This window comes from Manis javanica, chromosome 10 (assembly GCF_040802235.1).
Source record: "Manis javanica isolate MJ-LG chromosome 10, MJ_LKY, whole genome shotgun sequence".
In the NCBI taxonomy this organism is placed as follows: Eukaryota; Metazoa; Chordata; class Mammalia; order Pholidota; family Manidae; genus Manis; species Manis javanica.
Genome location: NC_133165.1, coordinates 85,921,356 through 85,944,115, shown reverse-complemented (window position 1 = coordinate 85,944,115; position 22,760 = coordinate 85,921,356). Strand labels below are relative to the sequence as shown.

General features: G+C 47.7%; 1 protein-coding gene and 1 long non-coding RNA gene across 4 annotated transcripts in view; one reads left to right on the top strand and one right to left on the bottom strand.

The window, feature by feature from the left end:
- Window positions 1-16,690, top strand: part of ACVR1B (activin A receptor type 1B) — a 32,670-nt gene extending 15,980 nt beyond the window's left edge. For all 3 annotated transcript variants that reach the window (XM_036992115.2, XM_017662137.3, XM_073213501.1), the window contains 7 exons: window positions 678-923; window positions 3,819-4,049; window positions 6,505-6,672; window positions 7,702-7,858; window positions 9,061-9,185; window positions 11,944-12,074; window positions 13,576-16,690. In XM_036992115.2, coding sequence (XP_036848010.1) covers window positions 678-923; window positions 3,819-4,049; window positions 6,505-6,672; window positions 7,702-7,858; window positions 9,061-9,185; window positions 11,944-12,074; window positions 13,576-13,701 — 1,184 coding nt within the window. In that variant the 3' untranslated portion in view covers window positions 13,702-16,690. The remainder of the gene's footprint in view (window positions 1-677; window positions 924-3,818; window positions 4,050-6,504; window positions 6,673-7,701; window positions 7,859-9,060; window positions 9,186-11,943; window positions 12,075-13,575) is intronic.
- The window catches only part of LOC118967233 (uncharacterized), a 69,819-nt gene that overhangs the window by 43,251 nt on the left and 3,808 nt on the right, over window positions 1-22,760 (bottom strand). The window contains exon 2 of the long non-coding RNA XR_012121490.1: window positions 6,225-6,319. This is a non-coding gene — a long non-coding RNA (uncharacterized lncRNA). The remainder of the gene's footprint in view (window positions 1-6,224; window positions 6,320-22,760) is intronic.

Sequence of the window (22,760 nt, the reverse complement as noted above, 5' to 3'; positions counted from 1 at the left end):
CCTTTTTGATGTTCCCCAAGGTCAGGTTCCTCCCAAGTCAGATTTGTAGAGTAGAAGGTGAGGGAGACAGAAAACAAAGTTAGAGGTGAAAGCCACATTTGGGACCATGCCTGAGCAGCCTTGGGCAGCTGGTGAGGACTTGAAGAGCCAGGCAGGAGACTCTGTGGGAGGGTGTGGGCCTGAGCCCAAGGAGACTGCCCCAGAGCCATGTGCGGGCAGCTTCTGTGGTGAGGGGGGGTGTTGCCAAATGGGAAGAGGGGCTACAATTGGAAAAGAAGGACAGTGATTATGCTGAGAAGTATTAGATGCCACCCCTTTGCAGGTCTGCCATTTAGAAGGTATTACTAGGGAGATCAGAGGCAGGAGAGAGGCCGGAGCAGGGGAAGTATACCATGACAGGTGTCTGGGGGGCCAAGGGAGGGTAGTCCCGTGAAATGCCATGAAGTCACAAAGTGGGCTATAGGTTTGATGTTGAAAAGGGTGCCTCAACTAGAGAGGTTTGCGTGTGAGAGCATCCAGGCTGATAGCCAAGCCCAGTAAAACCAGAGAGCAAGGGCACCTTGAGCACATGAGGGAAAGGGCATTTCCACTTGGAGGGAGGTGCTGGGGTTAGAGAAGGCCACAGCTTTCCCTTGTTTTTACTCTGTTCTTTCCCTCTCCTCTCTCACTCGACCCAGGTCACCTCAAGGAGCCTGAGCACCCTTCCATGTGGGGCCCTGTGGAGCTGGTAGGCATTATTGCTGGCCCAGTGTTCCTCCTGTTTCTCATAATCATCGTTTTCCTTGTCATTAACTATCATCAGCGTGTCTATCACAACCGCCAGAGACTGGACATGGAAGATCCCTCGTGTGAGATGTGTCTCTCCAAAGACAAGACGCTCCAGGATCTGGTGTACGATCTCTCTACATCAGGGTCTGGCTCAGGTACTGAGTCCTTCAGGCATTGTGTTTGTCGGCCTTCGTCACCGGGTCCCAGCAGGGCAGAGCATGTGTGAAGAAGGCTGGGCCTTGCACTGCTTTCTACCAGCCTTGAGTCATTTGGTTTCATAATTTCCCTTCTTTTGGAGTCTGACATGTAATAAGATAATGGGTTCACAGAAAATCTTTCATTCCCTGGTATTCCAAGGGTCAAGTGCAAAACTCCATTCCAGAAACCCTGCCTCTCTTCAAGTCCGGTAACTCTACATCTATTAAAATTCACCTGGTTCCACCTGACCAGTGGAGTGCTCAGTTTAAGGGCCCCTTTTGAGAAACAGGAGTGTGCCTGGCTCTGATGAGGTGGTGACAGCTAATCATTGATCTCCGAGCAACCACAAGGGGAGTTTAAGGACGTTGACTAAAGCTGAGAGCTGGGGCTTGGTGAATCAATTACTCATACCAGTTGCCCAAGGGTTTTTTGGTGGGGGTTAAAATAAAGGCATTTTGGGCTTCCAGCATGGCATCAGCACCATTTCCTGTATGGCCTGTAGGTAAAATGAGAAAATTGAACCAAACACTGGCCCTTGACCTGAGACCAAACTTCAAGATAAAAATAATTGGGGTTATTCAGGTCTTAGCATATAGCTTGGCTAGCTCTCAGATGTGTCTTTGACTACAAAGAGACTTTTTATGAAGGTAAACAGTTGTTTTAGTGATGGTGGTATTCTGTCTTATTTTAAAAATCCACAAAGGTCACTGTTGCCATTCTAACTAAAACCGAGTCGTATTTGTGGGAATTTTGTGTGTGTTTATATATGTTTCCTTGCCATGTGACAAGACTATTCTGTAGGGAAATGATGCCATCAGTCATAGCCAGACATTCCTCCTTAAATACAAGGAGTACTTTGAGCTGAGACATCTCTTCAATTTCAGTGGTTTTGCCTTTATTAAGCTCTGCAGTAGAGAGTGCCAAAATGATGGATATATTTAAAAGCTGCATATTTTTAGGAAGAGAGAAAATGCATGGCTTGTTCTTTGCTGACAGAGATAGGGCAGTGATTAGAACTACCTGACTGACTCTGCAACTTGATTTGCTGCCACAGGAGGACAGCTCCTTGGGTTTTTGGAATCTTTTTTAAGATCAGGACTAGCTGAAGCTAGGGAAGGTCCATGGCAGTTATTTAGTCCTCTGGAGTAAATGATTAATACCTATTTCTCTGGATAGTTTAGTCTTTTCTTAATTCAGCACATGCAGAGCTTCCAAGGTGTTGGAGTTTTAATACTGTGACTTTTAATAAGTAATAAGTCCATGCTGCTTATGTGACTTTCAACTCACTTTAGCAAATATACGCTGAATACCATCTGGGTGACACAGGGTAAACAGAGATGAAAAAGGCTGGCCCAGGATTAGATAGAAAAGACAAGGGTTGTTAGGAAGGGTCTCACAGAGGAGGATGCACTTAAAGGGGTCTTGAAGACTGAGTTGGAAGTTTTAAGAGAGGTCAGAGGCAGGGAACATCCAGGCCAAGGAAAACCTCTTGAGCAAAAGATCAGAAGACATGGAAGTTTTTTGAGGATCAGTGAGGAGACTTGCATGGAGGTTGGGGAATGGCAGGTGGCCCATGTGGTAAGGATGCTATGCTTTCTCTGGGAAGGCAGGAGGCATCTACTAAGAGTCTTCACGTGGGAAACTAAATGTTCATATTTTCCTGTAGAAGGAATTCTGGCAGTGCTATGGCGGATGCATTCATTTACCAACCTCCTCTTAGGGAGGGTGGGATGAGGCAGGGCTGTGTGCAGGTATGCAGGGCAGGAGCAGGGTGAGATAGGAAGTGGAAAAACCAGTTGGAAGTCTTTAAAAGGGTCAGAACCAGGCATAGAGGGAGACGGAGAGCAGGGATCTAATTTGAGATACATTTTAGTGGTTCTCTGCTGCTGTAGTTAAAAGCATAAGCTGTGGAGTTAGACAGTCCTAGATTTTAATCCCTGCTTTGCTTACTGCTTGTATGAATTTGAGTAAGTTACTGAACTTTCCCCCTTAACCCTTAGTTGTCTCATCTGTTAAATGGAGATAATAATACCCACCTTACAGGTGGTTGTGAGGAAGTGAAAGCTCTTAGCATAGTTCCTAATGCACAGTAAGCATACAGTAAATGGTAGTTCGACTCCTCAGGACTTAAGAGATAGACAACAAACTCACTTGGGCAGGGAAAGGGAGTGAGAGTTAAGAGTCATGATGATAAGGGTGATTGGATGGATAGAGTCATTGAATGAGTCAAATGAAGCAATAAATGAGTCCTATAAAGACAGTATAATTAATCTTAGAATAAGCTTGGGTAGTCACCCATTCTACATCTGGAGCTGTCTGCCCTTGAGCACAATTTTGACCTCTGGAGGGAGGTGCGAACCTTACATATCCTGACCACAGGTCTGGCTTTCATGGGCCACCCAGTGCCACCCTCTAGTGGCCAGTGAGCAGAACAGCAAGTGGGCAGCTCCCAGCACTCAAATTCCCACTTTCATCTTTCTGACCTCTTTCCTATCATCAGCATGAAGCAAGTGTGGGTGGACTGGCCCACAGGAGGCTGGCTGCAGAGTTGGTAAATGGTTGGACATTTCTATTCAAATCTGTCACCATACTAACTGAGAGGAGAAATTGCTGAGATAAGGAACAGCTAATCATGCACATTTCCCTTCCTCTGTTAGCTCCCTGGCAGACGCTGCCTGGCTTAGCCCTCTGTGGGTTACCTGGACCTGGGGCCAAGGCACCCCTCCGTGTGGGTGAACCAGTGTAGAATGGAGTCACTGTGGTGAGGGCCTTCCCCCTGGGGTAATAGCGTAGGAGTTATGAAGTTTAGCAAATTTACAATGTCAGCCTTCTTTCCACTCTTTGCTCCACAGGGTTGCCCCTTTTTGTCCAGCGCACAGTGGCCCGAACCATCGTTTTACAGGAGATCATTGGCAAGGGCCGGTTTGGGGAGGTGTGGCGTGGCCGCTGGAGGGGTGGTGATGTAGCTGTGAAAATTTTCTCCTCCCGTGAAGAACGGTCCTGGTTCCGGGAAGCAGAGATCTACCAGACTGTCATGTTGCGGCACGAAAACATCCTTGGGTTTATTGCTGCTGACAATAAAGGTAAAGCGCTGGGTTCGGATAAAGGGTGTCCCAAAGCCAACAGTGGTCACAGTTGGAAGGGGTGACTGGGGAAATGTAGTAGTTCAGCCTTGTTTGCCCTTGTAATTATTACCCATAGAAAGAGAAGCTGAATGAAGTAACAGTCTATAAACTTTCATTCTACCAAAAGCTTGTACAAAACCCCAGGCCAGTAAGCAAGTAAACAAACAATTATTAAGCAGATAAGCAAGACAGACCTCTCACTCTACCTGCTCACCTTCCCTTGCCTGAGGCATCCAGCCCCAGCCACACCCCAAGGGTAGTCCCTGCAGGGGCCCCGGGTAGTTTCTCCCGAAAACCACTGGAATAAAGAATTATGGCCTGAACTCCTGCTGGTCAAGGACAGCCCCGGAAAAGGTGCAGCCCATGTTCTGTGACATGGAGGGCATCCTCCAGGCTTTTGTTGGGGACCAGGCCTAGCAGGAGGATGAGCTGCCCGCCTCCACAGTGCCCCCTCATGGCCGTTCAAGTGCAGCTTTTGGCCTGCTGGTACCTGATGTTCCTGATTTCCTCCTTCCTCTAGCCTGGGTTTTTTCTTTAGTTTTTGAGTCTGTTGTGTGTACCCAGACACGTTCCTCACTGACTAGCAAAGAAACAGAGTCGGCCAAACAGGCTGTTCTAATGAGCACAAACTGAGGGTGAGATGGGGAGGTCAGTGAGCTTGCTTGAGGTGAAGGTGGCAGGAGTTGGTCATGAAGAAAAACAGGTGGGAAGAGCACTCCAGATACACGTGTAATGGCAAGGTGTGTTTGGGGGCCTGCAGGTAACTTCACGTGGCTGTGTTATAGCAGGGTGGAGACCAGATTATGAGGGGCCTTGTGGAGAGGATTGTATTTCATTCTGAGATCGGGAGTAGTGACGGAAGTTTCATTCACTAATTCAGTAACATTTATTGACTACTATGGGCCAGAATCTCTGCCAGCTGCTTGTACCATCACACATGAGAACAAGACACAGTCCCTGCCCTCAGAGCTCCCAGGAAGAGGGGATAGCAACCACCTGGGCAGTAGTGCACCTGAAGTCAGAGGCCATGAGGTGATAGGGTTTACATTTTAGAAGAGTCCCCTGGCAGTGGAGACACAGTCTACTAGTGCGGCACAACAGTTTTTAAAAGTTAGTTTCCACAAAGCCTGTGGAAGATGCTAAGTATTTATTTTCCTTCCTAAAACAACAGCAGACTTCTGATTCCTCACATTGTGTGGGGTCTGTAGTAGCTTCGGCTCCCCTCCCCCGACACAGACCTTGCTGAAGAGTCTTAGACTCAAACACCAGGGAAGAAGAATTTTTCACTCCTGAGTAAGCTTTTACCTTTTAAAATAGCATCACCTTTTGATAAAATTTTAATCTTACATATAATACAAAGGATTAAAAGATGTCCTCCCTTTTAAGTTATTCCCAGGGTCCTCAAGACATTGGGGCAGGTTGGAGTGTAAGGGGGGTGTTGGGTGATAATATTCATAATCAGAGAGGCCAAGATGGATGCTTTTCCAGGAGCCACCCCTTTTATTGATTCTGGCAGCTTGTGTGAGTAGGGATCTGGCTGTCAAAACTCACATTAGGGCCAGCAGAGGAGAAAAGCCAGCCTCCTTCATGCTTGCCTTTACAACATGGTACAGGCAGTGTAGTCCTGGAGCCAGCGGCAGCCTGGAATTGGGAGCTCTCAGCCCAGTTCCCAGTCTCCCTGTTGACAGCAGGGTAACCTACTTAGATTACCAGCTTTTGGTTTTTCTGTTTTTCCTTGCCCATTCCCACTGCACACTGCCCCCCACCCCCGTGTGTAATAGTGCATGCTATCTACCTTCTGTGCTCTTCTCAGGATAAGGTGACCTCTCTGGAATACTAGGAAGTGTGTTCTTCATGCACTGAAGAGCATTTTTTGGCCTGGAATACAATAGTGCATAAAGGAGCCCTTTCCTACTCTCCCAGAGAGCTCACAGCCTGGGAAAAGCAGTGGACCAAAACGAAATGTTACAGAAGGACAGGTACTTGGGTTGGGCAGTGCTCAGTGGGTCTTGCACAGAGGATGACCTGTGACACCTTCCTCCTGGGTGACAGGGATGCAGCCAGGGTGGTCACCAAGGACCAGAGGAGTGGACCTTGTCAAGATAAGAGCAGTGTGGCAGACAGAAATGATACCTGTTACATTCCCAAAGCACGTGCTCCCTCTTCTGGATGCCTCACATTTCAAATTTGCTGCAGTAATGGAGCACTCTTCAGAATCCTGCAGCCACCTATGAGAAATAAGGAAGCAGGTCTGAGAAAGAACACTGTTCCTGTCCTTCCTGGAGCTGAGGGCTAGTGGACAGCTGTAGATGAAGATCGCATAGGCAGGGGCCTCCGGAAGTGTGGCGCTGAGAAGCCGGAAGTCAGAGTCTAAGAACCCCTGGTCCAGAACCCCTCTTTTACTTCCCTGCAGATAATGGCACCTGGACGCAGCTGTGGCTTGTCTCAGACTACCATGAGCACGGCTCCCTGTTTGATTATCTTAACCGGTACACAGTGACAATCGAGGGGATGATTAAGCTGGCCTTGTCTGCTGCTAGTGGGCTAGCACACCTGCACATGGAGATCGTGGGTACCCAAGGTGAGTGGGCCCAGATGAGGGGCAGTGAGGTTGGGTACACCTTAAAAGCCTGTACCATCCTGTTTAGTTCCCAGAACTTTTACTGAGAAAGTGGGAGTGGGACCTCAACAGCTGTAGTCTCATCTAAAGGAGAGAGGTTTGAGCTTTATTGAGTGAAAATAAGAGGTACGTCCAGCAGGTTTGTTTTCATTTCTGTCTTTAGAACTCCAGTAGGGGCTCCACAAAGTAAATGTCAAGTTATTTGTCACTTGGTAGCTGGACATAGTTGTTGGGTGGTGAGCTGATGTTAATTGGGTAGTGATGTCAGCAGCCCACAGTACACGTAAAAAAAACGGAACTGAGAAGATTATCGCGGTGGAGGCATCAGTTCAGTAATTTCCCACAGTAGTTGTTGGGGTCAGCTTGCTTAAAGACTTCTGGACAGACTAGACCCTGGACTTTGCTAATCAAGGAAGGTTTCCTCCAGGAAAAAGACCTTGAGCTTCCCTGCTCATCACTGTGATGTCAGCTCTCTGGGAGGTCCTGGGTCCTCTTGGGTGGCAGGTGTGCTCCCCAAGGCCTGGCTGACCAGGGCAACATCCTTTGCTGGCCGTGGCAGAAAAGTGGCCATTGAAGTTGGATCCTGTTCCTAGCCTCTGGGGTGAGAGCAGCAGTCCAGCCCCTACCTTTGTCCATTTGATTCTGAGAGCCTAGCCAATGCAGTGGCCTTTCTTTGAGTTCCTCATCAAGTCTACACTGGAGCATATAGTTCAGGGAAGGTAGGTAGTAGTGGTAGTTATAGTCATATTAGTGAACACACATGCCTTTCTAAGCTCTTCCCTTAACCTACATTAATTCATCTAATCCTCACAACATTCCCATGAAGTAGGTGCTGGTATTAGTCTTATTTTATGGATAAGAAGACAGAGGTACAGACAAGTTAAGTTACTTTTCCAGGATTATGGGTTGGTGGGAGGCAAAGCCAGACTTGAACCCCCACAGTCTGGTTGCTGAGCCTGCTTTTAAAGAGTCCTGCTTTTTCTCTGCCAGGGAAGCCTGGAATTGCTCATCGAGACTTAAAGTCAAAGAACATCCTAGTGAAGAAAAATGGCATGTGTGCCATTGCAGACCTGGGCCTGGCTGTCCGTCATGATGCCGTCACTGACACCATTGACATTGCCCCAAATCAGAGGGTGGGGACCAAACGGTAGGAAGGCCCTGAGCCTCTGCCCTTGTCCTTCATTGCACTGAGCTGCCCATTTCCCTTTCCCATCTGCACTAGAGAAAGGTAGAGAAAAAGGAAGTGTGGTCCTTGCTCTCAGCTGAAAGTTGAATTGAACGTCCACTTCCCATACTGGAAAGCTACACAGGTTGCATCTAACAGATACAAGTGCTGAGAGCTCAGCCCCATAGAACTGTACACACATGGGTGGGGGTGGTGTTGAGCAGGGGAAGTCAGTGGAGAAAGACAGTCTGGAGCAAGATTTGGAAAGGGGATAGGCACCAGGCTTGGCTGGAGGAAAAAGCAAAATGTTCCAGTGTGAAGGGGCGGCTTGTGCAGAGACCCCTGAGGAGGCAGGATGCATGTTTTACTTGGGCTTTAGAGAGCAGAGGTAATTTAGGGTGGAAATAGGGGGCACCCTTGAGGATTATGGGCCTGCTTCCCACTTCATACAGAAGTGAAGTAAGAAGTCAGGAATTGTGGTTGCAGATTAACTTCATGAGTTGGAATGGAACTGTCTTTAAATAGGATAGAAGAGGAGGTCTATTTATCTGCTGAATCTCAGTGAATTTCACTGACTTGTGCTGATGCTTTTTTCCTTCCTTTTGACTTGAATGATTGCAGCTACCCAGGCCCCAGAGTGTGAGGCCTGAGGTGATTCCCTGGTTTGCCTTACTGTGTGTCGTGGGGCAGGGAGAGGCAGTTGGCTCAAGTAGTACTAATTAACTGAGGGAGACATTGATGACTGTCTAGAATTAATTTTCATGTACCTGCAATCAGGTAAGATAGAAGTTCAGAATGAAATTTAAGCTCAGCCCATCACTATGGCTACATTCTATAAAACCCAAGACCTCAGTAGCAATCAGTTGTTATGTATTATTATTGCCCTGTGACACACAGTACAGATGCCTCTGCCAAGAAATCAAAACATGCTTAAAGGAAATCTTAACGGTTAAAAAAATAGAAGTGCAAACAAGTGTAGTCCAGTATCACCAAACCTCTGATGAAGTATTTAGATTTGAATACTTCAAAGAACATAGGCAGTTGGCAGTTAATCACTTACTCCTCCCCAAGGGGCTTTCTTGCCACGATACTCTCCCACATTCAGAGGGGCCTAGTCAGGGCTTTGATTTACAGGGAGGAAGCGTCATCTTCTATGCATGATCATGCCTCCTTTGCTGTTGCAGCTACATGGCCCCTGAAGTACTTGATGAAAGCATAAACATGAAGCACTTTGACTCCTTTAAATGTGCTGATATCTACGCCCTGGGGCTTGTATATTGGGAGATTGCCCGGAGGTGCAATTCTGGAGGTACTTTTTTTTTTTTTTTTGCCTTTTCTGGGTGACCTAAGGGTGCTGGGGTTTTATTGCCTCCTTTCTTTCTACAGCTTGTTGGATGCCTAGTGCCAGAGCCTATCCCACTTAGGGCCCTCATCAAAGATGAGGGAACCTTGGAAGCAGCTGTACTAAGGGTGTGTTTATGCTTGTTAAAGAGTGTTTTACATTGTGGTAATACCCTTCCTGGAGGCTCATTGGGCTTTTTTTTTTTTTTTTAAACACATTGTCCTTAGAGGTCCTTAGAGGTCCTTCGAGGTTGGGAAGCCCTTGGCAGGAATAGCACAAGACTGATGTGGGGGTCTCCTTTACATGAAGGTGGTATATTCTAACACCAGCTCTCAAGCCACATTCCTAGGGAACATGGGGGTTCGTTGATAAAGTAATAGTGATAATTCTTCAATTTGGAGGAGAAAGCTTACTAATACATAGCATTTTTTCAAAACGAGTATTTTCTCCTGAAATATTTTTCTTAAATCTTTGGTATTTCCAACTGCTCATTCATGTCAGAATCAAAGTAAAAGGTAGTATCAGATTAAGCAGAAAACATGTTTTATCATCAGTTTAGTATGCCAGTATTTTATGCTGGCTTCCAAGTATCCTGCCCCGTGATCAAGTGCAGGACTATTAGAACCCTGCCTTCAGCCATTTGTCTCTGATGTAAAAGATTCCATGTCAGTGGAAGTGAACCAAATTAAATTAAATTAGCTAAAAAGAACTGATGAGCCTTCCAGGCGAACCCTTTTCTGTATTTACCACCTTTTTCCAACCTTGGTATGTTTGGCAAGATCCAAATTATGGAGGAGGCATCCAGGTATTACTCATGGAATTGTACGTTTTAAAATTTTGATCATAATATACACATGCAACAGATTAAGAAAATTCTGGTTACATAGATTTTAAACTGTGAATAAGTTAATTTTTTTCTTTCTCATACCATCCAGAAGTTGGGGCTAAGTATATAACATTCACTACTTACTGTATATAATACTTATTTAATGCTTACTATAAATCTGCAAAGCGGGTACTATTTTTTTTAATTTTTTTATTGAAATATTGTTGGTATACCGTAATACATTGGTTTTGGATATACAACATGATGATTTGACAGTTAGATACGTTACTAAATGCTCACATTCCCCATAAGTGTAGTTACCATTTGTCACTAAAGATGACGTGGTACTATCGGCTATATGCTGAAGTAGGTACTATTATTGTCACCATTTTGCAGATGAAGAAAGTGAGTCACAGACAGGTAATTTGTCTAAGGTCCTACAACTAATAAACTAGGATTCAAACTCTGGCAGATTTAGGTCAGATCTTAAAGCTATCCTTTAGATAATTACCAAGTCAGGTTCTATTAATAAACCTATCCTGTCAGCTCAGGACAGCAGACTTTTTCTGGGAAAAGACTTGAGAAAGTTACATTAGATTTTTTAAATTAACTTTTTATTACAGAAAATTTCCTAGTTTGTAGCTGTAAATGATAAGGACTTCAAAAATATAATACTATTTATTACACTTTAAAAAATGAACACTAATTCTTATTAAGAATCATTTAACACTGGTGTTGAGATTCCCAGTTGTCTCTTTTCTTTTAACAGTTTATTCAGATCCACATTCAAATAATGTCTGTCCGTTGCAGTAGATTGATATTGAAACACCTCTTAGGTCTCTTGTAATAATCTACAGGTATGGACAGTGGCTGCCCTGGGGTGTGGGGGGGACTTGATAATACGAGTAAATGTAGTAACCACGTTGTTTTTTCATGTGAAACATTCATAAGAGTGTATACCAATAATACCTCAGTAAAAATTTTTAAAAAATAATAATCTACAGGTTTCCCCCTCGATACTTTTTTTGTCTTGCAGTTTTTTTTTTTAATTGGAGAATACAGGTCATTTGGTAAAATTTTCCTGTCTGGATTTTGCCAGTTACCTCTTGATGGGGTTCACATGTTCTATTCCTGTGAATTTACTATCATAGTGACATCTAATGACTAGAGTCGTATACGTATGTGTATGTGTGTGTGTGTATATATATATATATTTTTTTTTTTTTTCAAAACTCCCTCTATTACAAGGCACATAGAGCCGGTTCTCTCTTTTTGTGATGATAACAGCCATTGTTGATCATGGTCCAAATCCCAACTTATTAGAGGTTGAAAAATGCCAATATTTTTTTGATTATGTCAATCTTCATATGTTAGCTAGATTTCTTCTCTAAAGAGAAACTTCCCCTAATTGTCCATCTGATTACCAAGATGCATAGTTTGACTAGAAAAGGCAGGAAAAATACTTGATTCTTTCCATTTATTTACCATTTTTCACCACAGTGAGTTTGTTCCCTATCATCCTACAGAGGTGACTAAGGTTTTTAGAGTTTTCGTTTGTTAGTATCATTATGAACTAGTGGATTTAAAGTATTTGCTTCCATTGAAGTTATTTGTCCTGTTGTTGCTTAAATGTTCTCATCTCTGGCTCCTTGGGAGCTTTTCAAGTGGATGTGACCTCAGTAGTCTTTAATAGTTCCCTTTTTGGTCTGAAAAAAAAATGTCCTGGCTAATCTTGGTATTTTGTCCCACACCTAGAATCGGCCAGCCTTTCCGAGGAGCCCTAGTTCCTCCTGGCGGGAAGTGATCCTTACCAGTCACAGTGTGGGTGCTGCTGTTGCCTTTTGAGTAATCTCCTTCTGCTATTGATAATTCAGGTGGATGTTTTTTCTGTTCTCCCAGGAGTCCATGAAGAGTATCAGCTGCCATATTATGACTTAGTGCCGTCTGACCCTTCCATTGAGGAAATGCGAAAGGTCGTGTGTGACCAGAAGCTGCGTCCCAACATCCCCAACTGGTGGCAGAGTTATGAGGTAGAAAGCTCCCCTGCCTCCTGCACCTTTTCCATCTTGATTTCTCTACCTTAGAAAAGGCTTTCCTAATTTAAAAAAAGGAAAAAGAGCTTCCCAGCAACTGGGCCAACTTCCAGGGATACCTCTGAGTGTGTCAGTTGCCCTGAGGGGCCACAGTCCTTCATCCTGGGCACTGTAAGGTCCCCTTTGGAATCGACAGCCTAGTAGAAGGAAAGACCTGGTCCTGAGGACAAGGTTAAGAGAGGCAGTCAACAGAGACAGAGACAAAAACTGAGTGGGAACACTCAGACCTGTCTGACTAGAAAATGGCCCTGGAGCCACCGGGGTGCACTGAGCTCCTGGAAGAGTTAAAAAAAGGCATCCGTATACGAGACTCAGAGCAGGGATAGAATGATGGACTGAACTTAGGGGAAAGACGTCTTTGAGGGAGATGGCCTTTCTAAAACTCAGAAGGAAGGAGGGTTTCATAATTGGAATTTGGGAGAGAGAGCAGATGAAGGGGGAAAGAGACAACATGTGGTGGAAATAATTGAAATGAGGACAGATTTGTGATGCAGATTCTAAATGCACATGGAATTCTGGGGTCTTAGACTCTTCAGGGGGAACCCAGTTTGCCTACCTAAATGTACTTGGGCCTCCTTTTCACTCATGGCTCTGCTTTTAAGGAGTATAGCCACTAGAGGGCATCTCTGCACTGAAGAACAAAATTACCTCAGTCACATTTTAGGTGATGCCTTCCTACTACCATTTTCCATAAGGTACCTTGGGACCCGGATTAGGGTTTACCTCAGAGGACAAGGAAAAGGCTGAAGGAGCTGGCCTGTAGCTGCCCCACCCCACTCTAGTTAATGCTGTGCTGTCCCTATGCGTTGGGACTCTCAGCCCCACTACTGAAAGGAATTCTGAAAAATACTGGCCTAGGGCAGCAATCAGGGAACTTGGGAGGCCTCAACAGCCAGCTGCGGTCCACAGGTGGCCTTCCAGATCCACCTTGTGGCCTGACCGTAGCTGTCACCCGTATCATCCTGGCAGGGCAGTGTAGCGTTCTGTCTCTGACAAGATGGCTTTTCTGGGGCTACTTTCCTGCTACTTCACCAGCCCCAGTCTCTGTATATGAGCCGTGGGATTACAGCCATGTCAAGATGTGTCCCTGTTGTGCCTGGTTCATATGCTACTTAAAAAAACAATAGTAAACAACCATGAAAATGGATACTCAAACTTGTCAGAAATGATTTTCAGATCCTAGGCTGTTCAGGTGTCTTTGCAGATGACTCATGATGGAGACCGCTGACTGCTTGCAGAGCAGGTCTCTCTGTCCAGGCTGCAGCTTTGTCCTTTGCCTGCACAACCTGTCCCCTAAGGAAGGGAGAACAAAGGGGACAGGGAAGCTTGCAGAGCATTGCCCTGGGGTCAGAAGTGCACTGAGAAATGAGGAAGAGCCTAGGGATCCCACATGCTTCCCTGGGGCAGGGTCCAACTCATGGCCTCTGGGTCTCTGCAGGCCTTACGGGTGATGGGGAAGATGATGCGAGAGTGTTGGTATGCCAACGGCGCGGCCCGCTTGACCGCTCTGCGCATTAAGAAGACCCTCTCACAGCTCAGCGTGCAGGAAGATGTGAAGATCTAACCTTGCTCCCCTCCCGCTACACGCAGCCCTGGGCCTCGAGAACCATTCCCAGAGCTGCTGTGCTGAGTATCCAGTGGAGGCCTACCTCTCATTTCTGCCCAGCCCTCTGTGGCCAGGAGCCCTGGCCCGTAAGAGGGTCAGAGCCCGGGAGACTCGCTCACTCCCATGTTGGGTTTGAGACACAGACACCTTTTCTATTTACCTCCTAATGGCATGGAGACTCTGAGAGCGAATGGTGTGGAGAACTCAATGCCACAACTTGAACTGGGTGCAGCGGGAAGGCCTACAAAACCCGGTGCATCTGGCGGATAGCCAGGAGTGGTGACAGAGGCGGCCTGGGAGGGCCCAGGAGAAGCCACGTGTTGCCAGTGCTAAACAGCACTGAGGGTTTTCCTCCAGGGACCAACCCCAGCACACCGAGGTGGCCCCGAGGAACTGGAAGTGCAGCCCCCTCACAGGCAGCTCTGGGCCACCAGCTCCCTCCGCTCTTGCACGGACATCCAGGGGGAGTGCTGGTGGAGACAGGGTCTGCCACCTGTCTGTCCAGCCTGTGTGTGCATGTGCCGAGGTGCGTCCCTTGTTGTGCCTGGTCTGTGCCACACCCTTACACATGGTGTGTGTGTGTGTGTGTTTGTGTGTGTGTGTGTGTGTGTGTGTGTGTGTAGGTGCACAATACCTGCTTGAGCTTTCTGTGCATGTGCAGGTCGGGGGTGTGGTTGTCATGCTGTCTCTGCGTGCTGGTGCCTCTATTCTGTAGTGAGCAGTGTCTAGTTTCCCAGGTGCCCTTCCCGGAGGTCTCTCCCCACCCCACCCCCAGCCCCCTCATGCCTCGGTGGTGCTCCCTTCCCAGCAGGCTGCTCTGCCTACCCTGTGTCAACACAGCTCTCCTCCATTTCAGACTGTGGAGCCAAAGCTGGCCCAGTTGTCCATGGCAGGCAAGGCTTTGGGGTCCAAATGTGAGGAGGGGGTAGGGTGGGCAGGGGAAGAATCTTGGCCGAAGTCTCGGGTGCTGTGGTCAGCGGCAGTCATGGGAAGTGAGCCAGCCCAAGGGCATCGTCCCTCAGCAGCACCAAGAAAGGGCCAAGGAATTTGAAGCCCAGATCCTGGGACTCAGATTGGAATGTCACATATGTCTTTCATATCCCAGATTCTGGAAACAGCAATGTATATTTTTGCTGGTGGTGGGTTTAGGGTGGGGAAGGGAAAAGGAAGGTGGCAAGGAGTGGGGGGAGGCTGGGGTGGGAGGGAGGCATCTGCATGGGTCTTTTCCTGGATAATCTCCTCATGGTGGAGGGAAGATGTGAGGCTGGCACCCACTTCAGGGGCCCTTCGAAGGGCACAGCCCAAGCCAAACCTGTTATTTAGCCAGAATACAGTACTTGACAACATCTAGAAGCACGGTGGTGGGTGCTGGTTTGGTCAGAGTATCTTAGGTACATAATAACTTTGAAGCCATAACTTTTAACTGGAGTGGTTTGGGATTTTGTTTCTATTTTTTTTAATTTTATTGGGAGGGTCTGGATTTTAACTTTTTTTAATATTATTAAGTTTTTATAAAAGGAAAACCATCTCTGTGATGATTACCTCTCAATCTCCTTGTTTTTAAAGAAATCCCTACAAAAAAAAAAAAGATGCTCCCTTCAAATGCACCGCCATCACACTGGAAAGTCTGTCCTTTTCCCCCAACCCCCAAGCCTGCTCCTGCCCAGCAGCTAGAGCACCTCCTTGCCCTGGAAGTTAGTTGCTCTTGCATTATGCCCCCCACCCTCCAGTTCCCTGAGGGGTTTTTGTGCCAAGGCCCTGGGCTTTGTGCATTGTTCAGCTAGTTGCCCCTCCTCCAGGCGTTTAGTTAACAAATGTTTGTTGGGTGCCAGGCCCTGGAAATACATCTGTGAACAAGACAGGCTTGGGTCCTACTTCTTGGAGCAATGAAGAAGCTGGTTCAGGTTAGTGGGTGCCTGTTTTGAGACCAGTAGTTTTCATAGTTGAGCCTGGAATGATTGCTCTTACAGAAGACCACTGAGGAGAAAGTGTGCGCCCCCACCACCTGAGAGACTGGTGGTAGGCAACGAGACCCCAATCACTGCATTCATTCTGAGTCTCCTTCCTGCCCTCAGAGGGGGTATATTATGTTCGCAGCCTGTGAGCATCCCTCTCTCCAGCCCAGCAATTCTCTCCCAAAGCTCACAGAAAGAGGGGAGAGCCCTCTCCCTGCTTACATCATTCTCCCCAACGCCCCTGGCCTGCCTATTTATTTTCCTGATGTATGCTTCTTTTCTTGCATTAAAGGAGATCTTCTCCTAATCCTTTGGGCCAATTTAACGGCTACTGACTGATTTCCCTTGAATACCAGTTGTATCATTAGGGGGACCTTTTTTCCCCACCCCTGCTGGCCTCCCACCTGTCTGCCCTGTAGCAGAACCTGGCAGGTTGTAGATGGTGATGGAACCCACACTCTGCCCCAGTCACAACCAGCCTCCGGGATCCGTCAACACTCCTGGAAGCGGGGACCCCCAAGCTACTAGCCCATTCCCCAGGTGGCCCTTCTGTCCTTACCACACAGTCCAGCTCCTCCACCTCTGGGGAAGACAGCAGTTTTTTGGGGAAGTTCCCAGCCCCTCCCCTGCCACTCTTAACACCAAGAATCAGGAGTTAGAGAACTGGGGAGAAATTAAAATCTAAAGCTGTGGTTTTGGGCCCCCTGAGGCTAAACCTGATCCATAGGGCTACCTGCACCTCTGGATTCTGGATTCACAGACCAAGTTCAAGCCCGTTCTTACTGTCGCCATTAAGGCCCTCGAACGGCATTCTCGGTACTTCTGTTTGTTTTTGTACATTTTATTAGAAAGGACTGTAAAATAGCCACTTAGACACTTTACCTCTTCAGTATGCAAGTGTAAATAAGTTGTAATATAGGAGATCTTTTGTTTTAATATAAGAATGAGCCTGTCCAATTTCTGCTGTACATTATTAAAGTTTTATTCACAGAGCTTTTCTGCTGCCATCTGTTTTACATCTGCAGACTGCCCAGGTTTTGCCAGCGGAGTTGTTGGGGACGGGGCAGCGCTAGTGTTTCTTCTCTCACTCGCTGGGGGGCAATGCTAACACCACAGCAGAGGCGGGGCGGAAGAGCAGCTGACCTGAATGCCATGGGTCTTCCTGAGACTCTCCCATTGCAGACGGAGTGCCTGGCATGTGAGCGGGAGCGGAAGATAAACCGAACACCTTCTCTTGGGCTTTGCCTGTATTTGTCTTTCAGCATTTTCCTCTTCATGATAAAGGAGGGTCTCACCCTGGCCAGTCACACACCACCTGGTCCCCAGGCAGCCTGAGAGCAGTCCTCAGGTTTTGTTCTCCCCCTCATGAAGTGGGGCACAAAATTGAATTTGGGGACACTTAGGTGACTTTTGAGATGGGAGTCTTCAGTGGTCACTGGGATATTTTTCACTGTGAAAATGGCTGTGGATGTCTTTCTATCTCTAGGTCCAGGGAACCCAGGATAGCAAGTTGTGCAGTCAAGATTCTTAAGGGTAGATGGGATCCTAGAGGGTGTGTGGTCCACCGCCCCTCAGGCACTCCCCTCCGCAGCATCCCTGCCAAGTGGTTGTGGGCCTGGTGCTGGAACACTCAGACTCACAACTTCCACCTGCAGGCCGTCCGCTCAGGAGAAAGCTTGTCCTTATGTGGAACTGGGCAACCTCCCCGTGACTTCTTCCCATAGGTGGTTCAGAGCAGTTATCCCTTCTTCCATATAAGGTTCCTACAGTGCTTGAAGACAGCTGTCATTTATCATGAAACTGGCAAAGCTTAGAGTTTCTTCAGTTAATATTAGCAAATACTGAAAACTCAGTGTGCTAAGCAGTGTGTGCCAAAATTTGCTTTATGTATGTTAACTGCTTCAATCTCCAAAACAAAGTATGAGGTAGGCATTAGTATCATGTCTTTGTGGATTAGGAAATGAGCATTAAGGGAGTCAGATAATTTGCCCGTGTAGTTCACAGGGATGGAGACGACCTTGGGTCCAGGATGTCTGGCCACAGACTGCTGCCTGTTGGCCTCCCACCATCCTGTCTCCACGGTTCCATGTTCTTGCCCCATGCTGGCTGCTCTCCACTGAACCTAGTTGGAGCCTGGGGCCAGAGAGGACACATAACATTCCTTCCAGGCATGAGCTGACAGTACAGACTAGCAAAAGAATTGCACACTGCTTCACACCTGCAGGTCACATCCCAGGACTGCATCTCATGTGTTGGGGTGAGTAAAATCCAGCTACCTTCTCCTTCCTCCATCCTATATAAGGGAAGTTAGTATTTTGAACTCAAGTGCAGGACCTTACATGTTTACCCTGTTAAATTTTACCAGAGAACTTGCCCATTGCTCCAACCTGTCAATATTTTAAAATTCTGATGATTACCCAGAGTTTTCCATTGTTCTCCCATGTAAGACTGTTGGGCGCGAGAAAATTACTTACCTCTAGAAGTTGGCTTTAAGTTTGGCATATATCCCAATAAACTGGGGCAATTAAATTGCCTTTGTGCCCTGGCCATAATTCTCTTATGGACAAAGATAACACCAGTAGCCCAGGTGCTTTGCTGAAGTGGCAAGGTATTTGTGGCTGTTGTATCTCTGGTCTACTTGTCTATCAGAAGAAAAGGTGAAGTGGTTTGTAGTGAATCCCAACCTAGTTCAAAAGATATCCTGTGAAAAATCAGTCATCTTGCCAGGCCTCCACCTTAAATTCACTGGGCTATGGATTGCAGGTTCAGCTTTACCATTTGGAAAACCAGAATGGCAACTATTTTTCATGTGCTCTTGAAAGTTACTAACAATGTTTCACCATACAAAGCCCATGACACAAGAGACCTGAGCTCATATGAATTGTGTATCACCAAGCTTAGGTTTTGGGGTTTCATACATCTTAAGTTTCTTTGCCTACCAGGCCATGTCCTCTGATCTTTATAATCAAGAACATGCTTGCTAAATACAACCGAAACAAAATTTAGTGTAGTAGAATTCAAGAGACTCAGGGATAGATGAGGGGTGCCTAATGAAGGATTGAGGGTGGAAAGAAAGCTTTGGCTCGAACCAGGGATGGCATGTCAGTGTTTTCCAGAAAGACAGAACCAATGGGATGTATGTATAAATACAGAAAAAGATTGATTCTCAGGAATTGACTCATCATCTAGAGGGCTGGCAAGTCTGAAATCAGGCCGACAGGCTAGAGAATTGATACAATGGGGTTTCAGGCAGACAGGAAGAACTGATAGGGTGTAGTCCTATGGCAGTCTGGAGGCAGGATTCCTTCTTCCTCAGGGGACCTCCATCTTCTAAGGCCTTCAACTGATTGGATGAAGCCTATCCAAATTATGGAGGATAATCTGCTTTACTCAAAGTCTACTGTTGAAATGTTAATCACATCTAAAACATACCTTCACAGCAATGTCTAGATGTGTTTGACCAAACATACCCAGAGATTTTTGGTCAGACAGGATGGGATTTAAGGAATATGGCAGATGGTCCTCGGTCCATTGGGAATGCTCCCTTGGAGCCCAGGATGGGGGCTCATGGGGCAGGAAGGCTTGAGGACATTCAGATAGACTAGGCTCTATTTAAAAGCATTTGTTGAGCAACCTTGGTGTGTAAAGAAGTAGGCAGAATACAAAGATGAACAATCTGTGGTCCCTGCCCTTCAAGATGGAGAAAGATTTGTATGGAGAGAACAATAAGGCAAGTTCTATAATTTCATTACAGAGCAATATGTAACACGTCATGAAAGCACAGATGAGGTGCCTAGGGAAAGAAAGCATGTGTCGCAGCCCTCCACGTGCTCCCTGTCTGGTGGCCTAGTAGGTAGACAACTACAATGGAGTGGGGTATGTATTGTGATAGGGGCAGACACAGAATGCCCTGGGAACACAGGACAGACAGATTGGGGTCAAGAGAGTTGACATCATCTATTTTGTTGCAGGCATTAGCCTTCTGACTGAGGAGAAGGAGGGGGTTTAGTCAAAAAGTCACCATTCAAGAACATGTCACCAAGGTCAAAGCAGTGAATAAAGCAGTGGAGCCAGGGGTGCAGTGAGGGAGTCTGTTGGAGCTGTCACCTGCTGAGAAATCAATACTTCATCCTTGGGGCCACCAGTGCCATCACATCCCCTGTAGCAGCTACCTCAGACTGTGCTAATGAGTAAGTTTTTCTCTTGAGTCTGGACTTGGTCTCCAAATTTTTCTTAATATCATACTTATATGGAGTTGTCCTATAAGTTACAATCTCCTAGTCATTTCTGTTGTAGTGGACAGTGGGGAGTGATGTGAGCCTCTTTGTGTTTGGGAAAGATCACAGTGCAGACCGTAGGAGGCCAGGGCAGTGGTACAGCGGGAGCAGCTGGAGGAAAGGAGAGAGGGTGCAGAATGCACAGGTTCGGGGCACGTTCCGGTATGAATGGAAGGGGAAAGAGGGGAGTCATTGCAGTTTGGAGTAGATGGGAGAACCTCAGCCTGGTGCACAGTCTCTCCCCTGGGACAGGGAACCAGGGATGGACCACCAGAGCAGCTGTGTTCACCGAAAGAGAGACGCTCCAGGAAGGGAAGTCGGGGGCCCTGAGAGCTGTCATTTTCTGCCCCCACATCTGTACCCATTCTAAAATGAGGCAGGTAGAATAACAGCCTGTGTCTAATGGGTAATGTGTGGATGCTGTAAAGAAAGCTGGAGAGTTAACCCTCCCTTCCTTCTGCCCGTCTAACCTGTTCAAGTCAGAGACACCTTGCCATCTGCACCCAGAAGTAAGATGGCCCCTGGCCCCTGAGTGGGGCTAGAACCAGGACCTACCCACATCCAACCCTAATAAGTTGCCATATCTGCCTTCCCCTACCCCAGACCCCCTAGAATCGGTCCTTTGGGCTGTGATGGATCCATCCTGGGGCTGGGCTACTCTGGGCCCCAGCACCACACACAGACACTATCCCGTGGAAACTGTCAGGCAGTAGTCGCCATTAAGAAAATCAATCCCTCCCTGCCCAGTCAGCTGCCCACCGGCTGTCATGCCTCCCTCACTGTCATGCAGCTGGGGGCCGAGCCCCTCATTCCTGACCAGAGAGCCAGCAGAGGCCCTGGCCATCTCTCCCCCTCCCCAGCTGAGCAGCCGTGGTAATACCCAGAAAGGAGCCCCTTCTGCCAGTTCTGGGATGAAAGGACCACGTGAGAGCTCTGACACCAAGTTTGATTCAAGAGGGCCTGAGCTTCTGGAACTATCTCCCCATGTACCCTGACTTCCTGATGGTACCCTAGAACTTGAGCAAATCGGTGGGCACAAGATTCAGCTCCCCAACTTCCTCCATGGGGGACTGTTGACTGCTATGTATCTGAGCTCAAGGGCTTGTTCCAAAGAGAAGGGGTCTTATGTAGGCCTTGTCCGTTAGTTGAGCCCCTGCTGTCTGTGCCCCACCACAGGCCAAGCCCTGTCCTGAGAGCTAGAAGCCAGTGCACCTGGAGCAAAAGGAAGCAAAACCTGGGAAGCTCATTCAGAAAGACAGGGACTTGCTCTGGGAATAAGGTACAGATTGAGTGCAGATGTCTTGAGGAGCCAGAGCTGTGGGGCTTTTGCAAGGAGGCCTTCCAGAGGGAGGAGTGCAGAGGGGAGGTGTCCTAGTACACTGTTGCAGGGCATGCAGCATGCTCCCCACCACCCCCAAGCTTTAAGGAGCTGCAGAAGATAGGATGAGAGCAGATGCTAGGCAAGAGACTGAGATGGAGGAGGAAGTCGGGGAGGGTGATAAAAGGCAAAGGTTTAGGGCCCCGTGTACTGTCTGGCATGTGGCGTTACACCAGGAAGGCCCACTGGCTGTCGGCCCATCCCTGAAGAATTTCACTTGTAGGCATCCCTGGCTGAGAGCAAAAACCAACTTCCTAAAGGTGCCTGGTGTGTTATTCCAGAGCTCCATGACCAGAGTGGAGCTTGGTGTCTCAGTGCCACACACAGCCTCGCAGGTGGGAGAGGAGTCGTGAGACCCAGCTGGGATTCCAGGTGGAGGCAGGCACCAGCCAGACAGACAGCCCTTCAGAGGCTGGTTTGAAGATTTTCCACCAAGAAACTCACAGCCACCAGAGGGCATCACCACCCCATAATGTGGCATCCTAGGTTTCCCATCACCTCTCTAGGGATACGGGAGATGGGGAAAAGGGAAGCAGGCATGGATCTCTAAGCTCACAGGGGAGCTACCTGCAGCTCAATTAAACATCTCCAGAGCCAGGAGACCTGGAATCTAGTGGGTTCTAGTGCCTGTTCTGCCACCATTGCTTCCTCCCTGGCCTCAGTTAACCTCCTGTTAAATAGGGTTAGACAACATAATATCCCTTCTGGCCCTGAAATTCCAGGATTTGAGAAAATCATGCAATGAGCCTACTAGACATTGATTTCCTGGGCCCGCCCTTACTCTAGGGTTCTCTAGGGCACCCTGCCTGGCAGGAGGCGAAAACATGTGCCTCCCTCTGTGGGGTGGCCTCTCACTTGGAGGCCTGACCTTCATACTGAGGGGAAGTCTCGGAAGGAGACCACATCAGCCTGAAGGAGAAACGTCTCAACAGGGCTGTTAGACACAGGTGCTATGAGGCCCCTGGCATCTACTTCTGCAGGTTTCAGACAGAAAGGCGTCTATTAGGTAACCCTCTGGGATAGGTGGGGCAGGGATCCGTCCCAGAAGAGGCAAGTCCCATTAGGGATAAGCACAGGAGTGAAGAGAATGGAAACCATCCCCTCTTCTGCCTTTGCTCGCCTCCCCACCCCCATCACAGATGCCATCTGTCAGGAGCAGGCAGCAGACGGGCCAGGGGGCCATCTGGGCTAATGCTTCACAATAGAGTTCCATGTTTCCCCACCGACACCCCCTCGGCCCCTCAGCTGATGGCCACTTAGTGGTGCCAAGTGGGGAGGAGGGAGAGGAGGGCACTAAGGGAGCCCAGTCTTGGCTCTCCGCTGTCCCCAGTCCACCCCCTGCCCACTACCCAACAAGCCTCCAGCCATCTGGACTTGTGTTATCAGGGAGGGGTGGAGAAGCATCCC